The sequence below is a fragment of the Stegostoma tigrinum genome, chromosome 14 (assembly GCF_030684315.1).
Source record: "Stegostoma tigrinum isolate sSteTig4 chromosome 14, sSteTig4.hap1, whole genome shotgun sequence".
NCBI lineage: Eukaryota > Metazoa > Chordata > Chondrichthyes > Orectolobiformes > Stegostomatidae > Stegostoma > Stegostoma tigrinum.
The window spans coordinates 53,745,803-53,759,292 of NC_081367.1; the positions used below are offsets into that span (position 1 = coordinate 53,745,803).

Below are 13,490 nucleotides of genomic sequence, written 5' to 3' on the forward strand. Positions count from 1 at the left end.
TGACATTGTAATGGTTTAAGGTATTGTGAGCTAAACAGCTTAGGATCTCATGGTAGTGGCACGGTGGGTCAGTGGTTAGCACTGCTGCCTCACAGCGCCACGGACCCAGATTCGATTCCCGCCTCGGGCGACTGTCTATGTGGAGTTTGCATTTTTCCCCGTGTCTATGTGGGTTTCCTCCAGGTGCTCCGGTTTCCTCCCACAGTCCAAAGATACGCAGGGTAGGTGGACTGGCTATGCTAAATTGCCCATAGTGCCCAGGAATATTTAGGTTAGGTGGGTTAGACATGGGAAATGTAAGCGAATGGGTCTGGGTGGGATGCACTTCAGACGGGCAGTGTGGACTTGTTGGGCTGAATGGCCTGTTTCTACTCTGTAGGGATTTTATGAATCAAAGGAGGGACAATTGATATCTGATCCTCCTTAAAGTCTTTGTAACAATGTCTATCAGATCAAAGTAACTTGTAACTAGTTGTTAACTGTCAGAAACTGTTCTAGTTAAATCAGTAAATGGCTTTTCTGTACCACACAGGACCAAGCAGGCACTGTCGTTTCCAAAATGAAGAGAGGACGCTGGCAGCAACATCCATTGTGAGCAGCAGCTGGTATCATGCCTTGATCTGGCGTGCCCAGTTAATATACCAATGCAGAAAATCTGTCTCCAGATGATTCAACATTTCTTTGCTGTAATTTCACCAAATTCCTGAAACATTTAATATTTGTTATAATTTAGAATAACCTACTCAAATTGTGTAAGAATTTTAAAACTATCTCTCTTCCTCACTTTACTGCAGATAACACTAGGCAGTAGCCCATGACACTCACTGGTGCTCGTCTGAGCCACCTTGTCATGTTGAGATAGCGTTAGGCCTTAGAATGTGTAAATACTAACCTAAAATGACTTTAAACGATGTGACATTAATGTGTTGGAAGTTGCTCAGATTTGGATTGTCAGGGTCATATGGAGGATGAAGACAATGGGCTGCAGTTATGATCCACTTCTGCCCTACAGAACAAGCAGAAATAGAGGATTAGGTGCAATAAATATAAGAAATTACTTATATTTTTGTTATTGTGAAAAATATCAAACTTTTTATCCTGGCACACAGTACCATGCAGCAACAAAATGCTCAGCAAAACTCATTGCATCATTCTGACACCATTAAGCTGCTTCTAATTCTCCATCCTTATAGATATGTCTGAGAATGTCAACTGACTTATACCAAAAAATGGCTGTCAATTTTGGGAGTGTCATAGAGTGTCATTTTCTCTCCGTAGGTTCTAGCAAGTCTTCTCACAAAATTATCTGCTGTTCACTTTGGTGTGAATGCACCATGTTCCTGTGGAGCCATGATCGTGACATTATCATGCACTCACCAGTAACAGAAGTAGCTGACACTTCCACAACACTCTGGGATTTCTGTTGCTAATACCATATTTAAAGCCCACCTGTGTACCAGGTCAATCACTGCCAGCCACACACAGCCCTTCAAAGACAATATTGTGGGAGGGAAGTGGAAAAGAGAAGCTTCTGAGGGTACATAGATGGCACAGGCCACACTTCACTGGAAGTGGAAGCTCCCATTTGTCATTATATTGCTGTTTTGTCATTTTATTGCTGAGAGGCATAGATAGAGTTGATAGCCAGAGACTATTTCCCAGGGCAGAAATGGCTAGCACGAAGGGTCATAGTTTTAAGCTGGTTGGAGGAAAGTATAGAGGGGATGTCAGAGGTGGGTTCTTTACACAGAGAGTTGTGAGAGCATGGAATGCCTTGCCAGCAGCAGTTGTGGAAGCAAGGTCATTGGGGTCATTTAAGAGACTGCTGGACATGCATATGGTCACAGAAATTTGAGGGTGCATACATGAGGATCAATGATCGGCACAACATTGTGGGCTGAAGGGCCTGTTCTGTGCTGTACTGTTCTATGTTCTATGTTTACATCAGCTCCTGTCCAAGCAACTATCACATGAACAGCAGTTGCTAAAATCAGATTACACAGGCTGCTAGTTCTTAGCGACACTCCATGTTAGAACCCTGTCTTGTTGAAACTTGTTGAAAAGGTATCGTCCTAGGGAAGATAAGGGGAAGCAAATGTGTCAAGTGTTAAGAGTAGGGGAGGGTGACAGACACAATAGAAGTGAGGTTGAAAGAGAGGTAGACATACTCAAAGTGAACCTCCTACAATTCCATTAGCTATACAGAAATATTGAAACAGTTAGAAATTGTGCTCTTATATTTAGAGAAAAGACAGTGGGAGAATTTTGAGAAAGTATGAGTAATCTGTAGAGATACACCTGGATGTGCTACATCAGCTAAAGATGATGTGCACAGGGGAGTCAGGACCAATAAAACAAGTTGTGGTAATTACAGAGATTCAGTACATCTGAGAGAAGTACCCTACCATGGAAAAAGAGACTTTGGAAATGTTGTTGGCTCTTCAAGACTCTGAAGACTATATCAGACACAAAAACAAGGAAAACCTAATGCACACTATTATAATCCACCAACCTTCATTGAGAAGTTTAAAAGGTGGAATGTGAAAATATTCATATGGTGTCTTTTGTTACTATTGCTTAATGTAAATATTATTTATGTTATTGGAAAAAAAACAAGTAATTGCAGATGCATTGTCCTGAATGTAAAATGTTGGATCAAATTAAAGATTTAAGAAATACTACTATGACATGGTTCAATAACGTAATGTGAATACACTTTTTGGTCTGCACAGTTGCCAGGACTCATGCTCTTTGCTGCAGAGAATGCTGTCAATTTCTCCTACTGTATGTTTCCTAAACCAATACATTCCCTCTGTACTCTCACCTGAGTGACTTCCTTAACCATGGTGCCAATGTCATTCAGCTCATTTCCTCTGCAGTCCCACCCTCATCCAGACAAGCCTAGAGAACCACACACGTTGGATAATTGCAAAGGCTAAGGGTCCTGCCTCCTTACCCATTTCTCTGACAATAAAACCTTCTCATCGCTGAACAGTGACCAATTTGAAGACCCTACGTTATGAGATGTGACTGCCTCCTGGGACAAAGAATCCAGGTAAGATTTCCCCTGCCTGATGTGTCACAGTGTATGCAATTCAGCCTCCAGTTTATAAAATTGAAGCCAAATCTGCTTGAACTTCAAGCATTTACTGCAGACATGTTTGCTGCAGATAACGGTAATGTAATGTGAATACACTCCGTACCAAGGAGCTCTCACATGCTGCAGCCTTGATATAACACCTGTCCTACCATACTTAACGTGCTCACAGTAACTATTTAATTGTCTCACTTTGAAATACATCTGTAGAACATAGAACAATACAGCATAGAACAGGCCCTTCGGCCCTCGATATTGTGCCGACCTGTGAACTAATCTAAGCTCATCCCCCTACACTATCCCATCATCCTGCTATGTGCTAATATATTTTAATAAGCTTACCACTTAACTAGATTTTCAACAAGTAAATCTTTTTCTTCTGAAGTAGAATAAGAATCAATTGCTCAAGGCTACCAACTGCTAGCTGTCCTCCTCCCACCTTCACCTGTAGGTGCTGCTGACTGCCTGTTGTGCCCACCTCTCACCTTCTCCTGTAGCTGCTGTTGACTGCTTGGCTCAGTCCTCCCTTCACTTGCTATCAACTGTCTGTCTTGGGGTTCACCACACACACATGCTTCTCTTAAGTGCTGATTTCTGCTAGAATCAGGGTTCTTCACACACACATGCTGCTCTGGGTGCTGTCGATTGCCTATATTAAGGTTGACCACACACATGCTCCTTTGGGTGCTACTGACTTTCTGTCTCAGGGCAATCCTCATGCTTGTTTATCTTTCTAGACAGTTTTCTGCAGGTTTTGAGAAGTTGGACTTTTCCAGAGCATTTGTACACCTTTTACACACCAATCGCTCTCACTGGTCACTCTCACACAATTGTCTCCACATTGAAGAGTCTAAAAGGTCACCAGATCTCCCTCTCCAAAGAATTCCTCACAGTCTCTCATCCAACATATTTTGGGATCTAACCTAGGAGGTTGGGGGCAATCTTCAACTCTCCAGATGGATTACCATGACCAACCAAAAGAAGTGCAATGAGAACAGACATGTATTTATCTGGTCTAACCTGTATATTCCAGGTTTTAGACACCAAGAACTCCAAACTTCCATTGCAATGAAGGCAGGTGGACACATATATGATCATCTGCATCCAAGAACCATACAAAATGAATCACAGCCCTTTCCCAATCCCAGTCCACAGAAATGTGAATTGCTGGGTCCAGGGATGAGACTTGGGATTTCTGACATCTTACAACATTTTCATTGCAATGGAATCACTCTCCAATATGGAGAAAATCTCAGCCAAATAATCTGCAAAGGAATGTAGACAGGTTAAGTGAGTTGGCAAACATATGTCAAATGGAATATGATGAAGGAATATGTGAATATGTTCATTTGGGAGGAGAATATGAAATCAGTGTACTATTTAAATAAGGAGTAATATGAAATCTTGTTCTACAGAGGGATCTGGTGTCCTGATACATGAATCGTAATAAGTTGCTAAGCATGGAAAGAAAGTAATTTGGAAAGCAAATGTAATGTTGTCCTTTATTTCAAGAAGAATGGAATATAAAAGCAGGAATGTGTGCTGCAGTTGTGTACAGAGGAACCCTATCTTAAGAAGAACAAACAATTCTGGTTTCCTAATTGAAGATATAAATATGGTAGAAGCAGTTCAGAGAATGTTCTCCTGCTTGATTCCTGGCATTAGGGAGGATATCTTATGAGGAAAGGTCGGACACGTTTGGCCCTGTGTCTGTTGGAGTTTAGGGGGATGCAAGATGATCTTATTGAAGCATGTAAGATGCTGAGGGGCCCCAACAGAGTGGAGGCTGACAGAATGTTTCCCCCTGTGGGAGAGGCTAGAACTCAGATACACAATTTAAAAATAAAGGGTGTCTCATTTAACATGAAGGAGAACATTTTTTTCTCAGAAAGTTGTGAATCTTCAGAATTCTCTTCCCCAGGGAACAGTGGAGTTGAGGTTATTGAATACTTTTAAAACAGAGGTTGATAGAGACTTGACTAACAAGGGATTTCAAAGGTTTTGAATTAGGCAGAAAAGAGGAGTTGAGGCCAAATTCAGATCAGCCATGATCCTATTGAATGCAGAGCAAACATGAGGGTCTGTACACATTTAGGAGACTCTAAGGTCAGTTACTGAATGGCAATCTAAGTCCATTGATTTGTGTCTGACCAGTCTGTTCCTGCAGAAAGAATGCTCAAAATAATGCAACAAAGTTTGTTTCACTCACCAATTAATGACCCACCACAGAAAGGAATGCCATTCTTCGACAACATTGTGATCCATGGTAAGGCTCCTTTTGATACAGCTCTGCCCTGTGCTATTTTAGGTTGGATTGATGATGGTTTTATTCTCGGCTTCCCACACACTGGAATGTTTTGCAAAAAAGAAGTTTCATTCAAAATGAGAAATGAGCAGAAAAATAATGTGTTTAGACTGACGAACATTCGAGACAAGATTAATCACGAGAGTATTAGCTTCACCAAACAGATCTGAGGTCCTTTGCTCTGGCATGCACATGCAGTGAGAGGTGAAAGATGTTAGGTGCCATTGCATGCACTGAATTGCAATCCTATAGTTTAAACATTTTCCCTGTCAAATCCTGTTTCAGAGCAGAAATTAAATAGACATACCATGGGAGTATGTGTATGTGTGTTACTCAGGAGGGAAAATATTCACAGAAACACACAATTATTAAAGCATAAAAGGAGGCCATTCAGTCAAGCATTAATAGATAGAGGTATTAAGTAGCTCAACGTTACTGGTGCTCCACATCAAAGGTGAGGATTGAACTCATCTGAATGGTGGACTCTAACACAGAACTGTTTGTTCACCATGCACTTAAAAATGGGCAATACCTTCTGAGTAGAAATGTTCATGAATCCTGATCACTAATCCCCTTCAGATTCTCACCTTCACACATCCTTCTGCAGCTCACAAAATTGAGAGATCACATATCACTTGGCTGATGATCTGCCTAAGGTACATGTCCTTGTTTCCTTTGAAACCAATTGTTGATTAATTATCCGCTGTTCAAAACTTAACTCTCTGGACGTGAAATTCTCTGGATGATTCAGACATATGAACAGGCATGGAATATAGGGCTGCGGACCATGTGCATACTAGTATAGAATGGCATCACAGTTGGCACAGCCATGATGGACCAAAGGGCCTGTTCCCATTGTTACACCTGTTCTATGTTTTGTGTTTCAATAATGAAGCTCTAGGTAAATCTTTAATTTTCTTCTTAATAGTTCATAGAGACAAGGTGTCAGAGATTTCAGCTGCTGAATGAGAGAGCTAACTGATAAATAAGCTTTGTCAGGTCAATGTGGGACCAAGTGACTTGGCATGAATTTCATTATTTGCATCAACTTATTTCCATTATCATGTATAAATTAATTGTGTTTCAGTTGTGTCAGATACTGGCTACCAGCCTTCCTTAACTATTAGAAAGGTATTTTCATAAATCACTTGCACTGATCACTCTAACTGGTCACTCACACTGGTCACCCTCACTGGTCACTTGCAACAGTCACACTCAGAACTCTTCAAACTCACAAATTCTTCCGTCTAAAAAGATATGGACAGTAGATACGTGGGAATACCACCATGTGCAAATTCCCCTCCAAATCATGCATCATCCTTACTTGGAAATATGTCACCATTCCTTCCAATCGAAGGATTGGCATTAAATGCTGGCCTCATCAACCAAGTTCATAATCTTTGCTTGAATAAATTTAACAAAATTTACATTTCACATGTTCTGAACTCTACGGCTCTTTGATTGTTTCAGATTCACCACATCTTCTACTGAAAGGCCTGAATGTTAAGATTGAGATGTGTAAAAGTGTGGCACAGTCACGAAGCAGTTGGCTTGAAAGTCCTCAATACTGACTCTCAACTCCACGAAGTCTCATCGCATTGGTCAAACACTGGCAACAAAATCTCCTGCCGATTACCATGTACCAGCCCACTCTCAGCTAATGACTCAGTACACCTTCATGTTGAATCACACTTCAAGAAATCTCTGAGGGTGGCAAAGATGATGAATGGGATGTACTTCGAACAGATCTATCAACTCAAGTTTGGGTATCAATGAGGTACTGTGGGCCATCAGCAATAGCAGAACTGTACTGCAACACAATCTGTAACCTCATGACCTGGTGTAGCTCAGACTCAGGAAGTATAAAGACGTGAATCTTGTGCCTTCAATGTATAACTGTATCACAAGATGTTTCAGTGGAGGGTGAAGATGAACTGGGGGTGTGAACAAAGCATCTGAGAGTCAGAGCAGTAAGAAGCTGAAGGAGTGGCCTTTAAGAATGATCTTCACTAAATTGGAGTTGGAGGGTTTCACTGAAAATTTCAGAGAATGGGATTAAGTTGTTGAGGGCTGCTCCTAGCAAATGTTGGACACATTTTTTTAGCCTTCAAAACCTGCAAAGGGTATGAGTCTTTGATGTTTGATTAGACATTGATTGTAGATTTGCAGGTTGGTGTGTGGTTTGACTAGTTTCCCATTCCAGGTTTCTAGTGTTAATTTGGCAAATTAACCAGAGAACCTATGCATATCAACCAAAACAAATGTTTTATTATTTAGAGTCTGCTACTGCCACAAATATTTTAACTGCATTACAAAATGTTCCAGTATATCATGCATACATTATGAAATAAATTCTGCAATAGATGTTCTGATCATGTGTTCTGATTTACACTGCAGTTCCGGATTAAATATCGTTCGAAACACAACTTTATAATTACGCCTGACCTTTAACTGATGAGGGGAAAATATAATTAGTTTTAGTATTGTAGGTCGAAATTGTGTTCAGATTCAATATGTAAGATGTTGTGCATTGGAAATACCTAAATGTATAAACATTTCACCATTCAAACCATCTAATAACTTGAAAAGACAACCTTGGTTGTATGGAACTTGACTATTTCTTAAAACAGAGACATATTATTGAAGATGTTAATCTTGCCCTCAACAGGACAAACACATGAATGACAAATTCCAGGCAGGTTGTGGGATAGGCAGGACACCTTTTCTTATATGTCTTCTGGTTAATGGGAAATACCGTTCACACAGCCAGCATAACACTTTTGCTTAACCTATTGTTCAAACATTTGCATTGCTTGACCTTTTTGAGGCGATTTGAGGTAGCTTGGACACCTCAGGGCTGCAAATGGTACCGCTTCGATCAAATGTAAATTTGTACAATATTAGGCTTAAAGTCCAAGAATGAATAAAACAGTCTTTACAAGTTGAGTTTTGGAAAAGTGTGGGATTGGGACAAAAGGTTTGATGCAAATGAACTCAATACCTTAGGGATAGACAGGAAGAGGCAACATCCTGATTCCTGAAACAGTCTGAATCAACTATCCCAACTCATACTGTGTGCCTTCCTGATTACTGAACCTCGACATTTTTATCTTTCCCAATTACTCAACCCTGATACTGTATACCATCCCTATTACTGAACATAAAACTGTACACCATTCCGATAGATGAACCCAAAACTGTACAACGTCCTGTTTATTCAATGCCAATAATATACACCATCCCGATTACTGAACCCAGATACTGTATGCAACCCCAATTCATCACACCTGATGCTGTACATCTTCCCAATTACTGAATATAAAACTGTTCACCAGACCTATTACTGAACTCTAATACTCCATACTACCCCAATTCCTGAGCTCTGATGCAGAACTCCATTCCAATTCCTGAATCCCAATAATAGACACCATCCCAATTTCCAGACATAAAACAGTACACCATCTGACCATGGAACTCTGATATTGTATCCTATTCCAGTTACTGAAAACTATACTGTATGCCTTTTGATTACTGAACATAAAAAATAACACCATACCAATTAGTGAACCCAAAACCATATACTGTTCTAAGTAATGAAGTCAGATTCAGTACACCATCATGATTATTGAATCTTGATTCTATACATCATCCCAATTATTGAACCCTGATACTGTAGTCCATCCCGATTACTGAACGCTAATACTGTACACCATCCCAATCACTGAACTCCAATATTGTACAGCCTGTCGATTACTGAACTCTGATTCTGCACACCATCTTGATTACTTAACCATGATTCAGTACTGCATCACATTACTGAACCCCAATATTCTAACTATCCTGATTCCTGATACAATATAGCATCCTGATTTTTCACATCATCCCAGTTCCCAAACCCTGGTTCTGTACACAATCCTGATTACTGAACATAAAACTACACCATTTACCCAGATGAACCCAAAACCGTACAATGTCCCAATTACTCAACATTGATGCTTTGCACCATCCTGATTACTAAACCCTGACACTGTACAACATCAATTTCTCAAACTTCATACTGTACACCAAATCGATTACTGAACATAAAATTGTTGACCATCCCAATTACTGAACCCTCATACAGTACACACTCCTGATTACTGAACCTCGATACTGTACACAATCCTGATTACTGAACCCAATATGGTACACCATCCCGACTATTGAATCCTGATACCATACACGATCTCAAATTGTCAAACTTGATACTGTACACCACCCAATTACTGAATATAAAACTGTTCACTATCTCAATTACTGAACCTCAATACTGTACACAATTTCAATTACTGAACCTCAATACTGTATATAATCCTGATCACTGAACCTTGATACTGTATACCATCCCATTCACTGAGTCCTGATACAGTCACCATTCTGATTGCTGAATCCTGATACTGTACACCATCCTAATTACCAAACATAAAACTGTACACCATCTGACTACTGAACCCCTATATAGTACAATATCCCAATTACTGAACCCTGATAGTGTATCCCATTATGATCACTGAAAACTGATACTGTACACTTTTCCGATTACTGAACATAAAACTATATACCATCCCAACTGCTGAACTCAGGTACAGTACACCATTCCTATTACTGAACACTGATACTATACATCAACTCAAGTCTTGAACTTCAGTACAATACACCTTTCTGATGACCTGGATACGGTAAAACATCTTGTTATACAAAACTAAAACTGTACATCATACCAATTACTGAAATCCCATTCAGTGCAGCATCAACCCTGTAACTGAGCCTTGATACTGTATACAAACCTGAGCCTTGAACTTCGACACAGTGCGCCTGAACCGGGATACTGTACAACATCCTGATACATGAAACCAAAACTGTACACCATACCAATTGCTGAACCCAAAACTATACACCATTCTAATTACTGTAACTCACTACTGTACACTGTCCCAATTCCTGAAACCTGGTACTGTACACCATCCAGTCTAGTCAACATGAATACTGTTCACGAATCGTATTACTGAACCATGATACTGTACACAATCTCGAATACTGAATGCCAATATTAAACAATTACTGAATTACTGAACCTAAAACTACATACCATCTGATTACTGAACCCTTATGCTGTACACCATCCCAGTTACAGAACTCTGAGACTGTAACCCATTCCAATTACTCAAAACTGATACCGTGCACCATCTTGATTACTAAACATAAAACTATTACACCATCCTGATTCCTGAAACTTGACAGAGTACATCATCCAGACTACTGAACTCCAGTACTGTACTCTATCTCAGTTACTGAACCCAAAAATAGTACACAATCCCAAATACAAAATCCCGACACTGCACTGCATCCTGATTACTGAATCCTGAAACTGTACACTTTTGGCATTTCTGAACCCAAATACTGTACACTTTTCCAATTCCTGAACCTTAATATTTCATATCATCCCAATTACTGAACTAAGATACTGTACACCATCCTGATTATTGAACTTAATGCTGTACACCATACCAGTTCCTGAGCCTCAATTCTGTATGCAAAGCCAAACAGTGAACAACAGTCAATCCTGATACAATACACCGTACTGATTACTGAACCTAGATACTGCACAACATTCTAATACATGAAACCAAAACTGTACACTATACCCCTTGCTGTACCGTGATACTGCAAACCATTGATCCGTGAACCCAGATACTGTACAATATCCCAATTTTTGAACACTCATACCGTACGTCATCCCCATTACTGAACCCTAATACCATACACTATCCTGATTATTGAACTGGACACTGTATGTCATACCAATCCTGAGCTTCAACTCTGTACACCAATCGATCATTGAATCCTGACGTAGAGACAGGGAAATGGGAGATCTCATTGCCATCTGCTGATCAACCCTGGAAGGATCCTGTGGCAAGAAAGGTTAAGGGTCAGACTGGCCTTTAAGTAAGATGGTAGCATAGTGGTGATGATATTGGATTAGTAATTTAAAGACCTCATCTAATGGTCTGGGAAACACAAGTTCAAAGCCCAACGCAGGAGCTGGTGGGATTTTTTATCAACACACAATATCTGGAATTGAAAGTTAGCCCCATGATGGTGACCATGAAACTATCTTTGATTGTTGTGGAAAGCCATTTGGTTCATTAACGTTGATTAGGAAAGGAAATCTATCATCTATATCCAGACTGGCCAACACGTGACTCCAAACCTAGAGCCATGTGATTGACTTTTAATTGCCCTCTAAAATGAACTGAAGGGCCACTCAATTTAAGAGCAGTTAAGGATGGGCAAGAAATTTTGGTCTTGCCAATGATGTCAACATATCATGAAAGAAGCAAAAACAAAGTCAGGAAGAGCTGTGGATAGTGTGTTGTCTAGGCCCGAAACGTCAGCTTTTGTGCTCCTGAGATGCTGCTTGGCCTGCTGTGTTCATCCAGCCTCACATTTTATTATCGTGTGTTGTAAGGCTTGAGATGGCTCATTGCTGAATGATCTCCAGTTCAATAACTGCCGCTCTGGTAGGTGTCTGCCACTGAACACAGCGTTTTCTATATCTACGGCTTCATCTAGCTCCATTCCCCTTTAACAGGCCTGTCCTGTCATCTTGTGCTATCTCCATGCTGTTATCTGCTCCCTCGTCATACACCCCTGTCATTGCCCATCCGGCATGCAATCCCATTTCCCCAGGCTATGAAACAAAACCTGCAACACCAACAGAATTATAAAGTGAATTTTCCAAAATCTGAAACCAAACCAAGAAACACTCGGAAATTAACAGGCAGCCGGAAAAAACAAACCAGCAACTGACCTGGGAGCTCGGGGTGATCCCTTCCTGCCGCTTAGCGCCAGCTGTTGTTGGGTCAGATCATCAGAATCAGGTAGGGTCCTGCAAGAAGCACAGGACCCCGATTTAAATCACATTCAAACTTTGAAATCCTGATTAAGGAACCCTGGCATTTTACAAATTCCAATTACAGAACGCCAATAGTCTAACCCATCCCAATAACGAATCAGCACTCTGATTACAAATCCCCTAGATTGTACACCATTGATTACCGTACTTTAATACTGGGCGCATCCTGATTACAGAACCCCGTAATGTACACTATCCAAAATACTAAACTTGATACAGTACACAATCCTGATTGCGATCCCCAATATTTTTGTAGATACCATCCTGAGTACAAAATTCTGATGGTGCACATTGTCCCGGTTATAGATACCTCAATACTGTCTACAATCACGACGACAGAACCCCGAGAATATGCTCCATGACAACAGATGAACACAATATTTTACACATTCTGGCTACTGAACCCCAATACTGTACAATGAACTCTGATCACGTGGTCTTGGTGGGCTTTCGCGGATGTAGCAGTCTCGCATCTCGCCACTGGAACAGTCAGCTGGGAACAGAGACTCGATACCCGCTGTCCTGCAGCCATTCAATGTTTGGCATGCACAGGTGAGGGACCTCCTGCTTTAGGGATCTTGCAGCCAACCTTCCTTCGGCAAAAGGGATATACAACCTTCTTAATCCAGGAACCAGTCCAGTTAACCTTTGCAGTATAACCTCCAATACAAATTAATCCTTCCCAGAGAATGAATTTACAGTCAGCATTCCAGGTGTGGTCTCAAAATCCCGTAGCAAAACTTCTTCATTCCTATACTCCAATTCCCTGACAATCATTTCCCACCTAACTACTCGCTGGAGCTGCGTGCTGACTTTCTGTGTTCCTGATGAGTTTACCCAAGTCTCTCCTCGCATCAACATTCATTACAAGTTTCACATTCTCTGGTTTTAAGATCAAAGCGTACACATTTTCACATTATAGCCCATCTGCTAGTTTGCTTCCTACTCATGGAGGGTTTGAGTTATAAGGAGAAGCTGGATCGGCTGGGACATTTTCCACAGAAGGTTGAGGGTTGACCTTTTAGACGTTTATAAAATCATAAGGGACAAAGATAAAGTGAACATCAAACGTCTTTTCCCTAGGATAGGGGAATTCAAAACCAAAGGGCATATTTTTAAGTGAGAGGAGAAAG

General features: G+C 40.6%; 1 protein-coding gene across 1 annotated transcript in view; it reads right to left on the bottom strand.

Moving 5' to 3' along the window:
* Positions 1-13,490, bottom strand: part of masp1 (MBL associated serine protease 1) — a 132,378-nt gene that overhangs the window by 15,959 nt on the left and 102,929 nt on the right. The window contains exons 11-12 of the mRNA XM_059651172.1: positions 5,307-5,444; positions 893-1,006 (exon numbers count right to left, since the gene is read on the bottom strand). Of these exons, the coding sequence (XP_059507155.1) occupies positions 893-1,006; positions 5,307-5,444 (252 nt within the window). The remainder of the gene's footprint in view (positions 1-892; positions 1,007-5,306; positions 5,445-13,490) is intronic.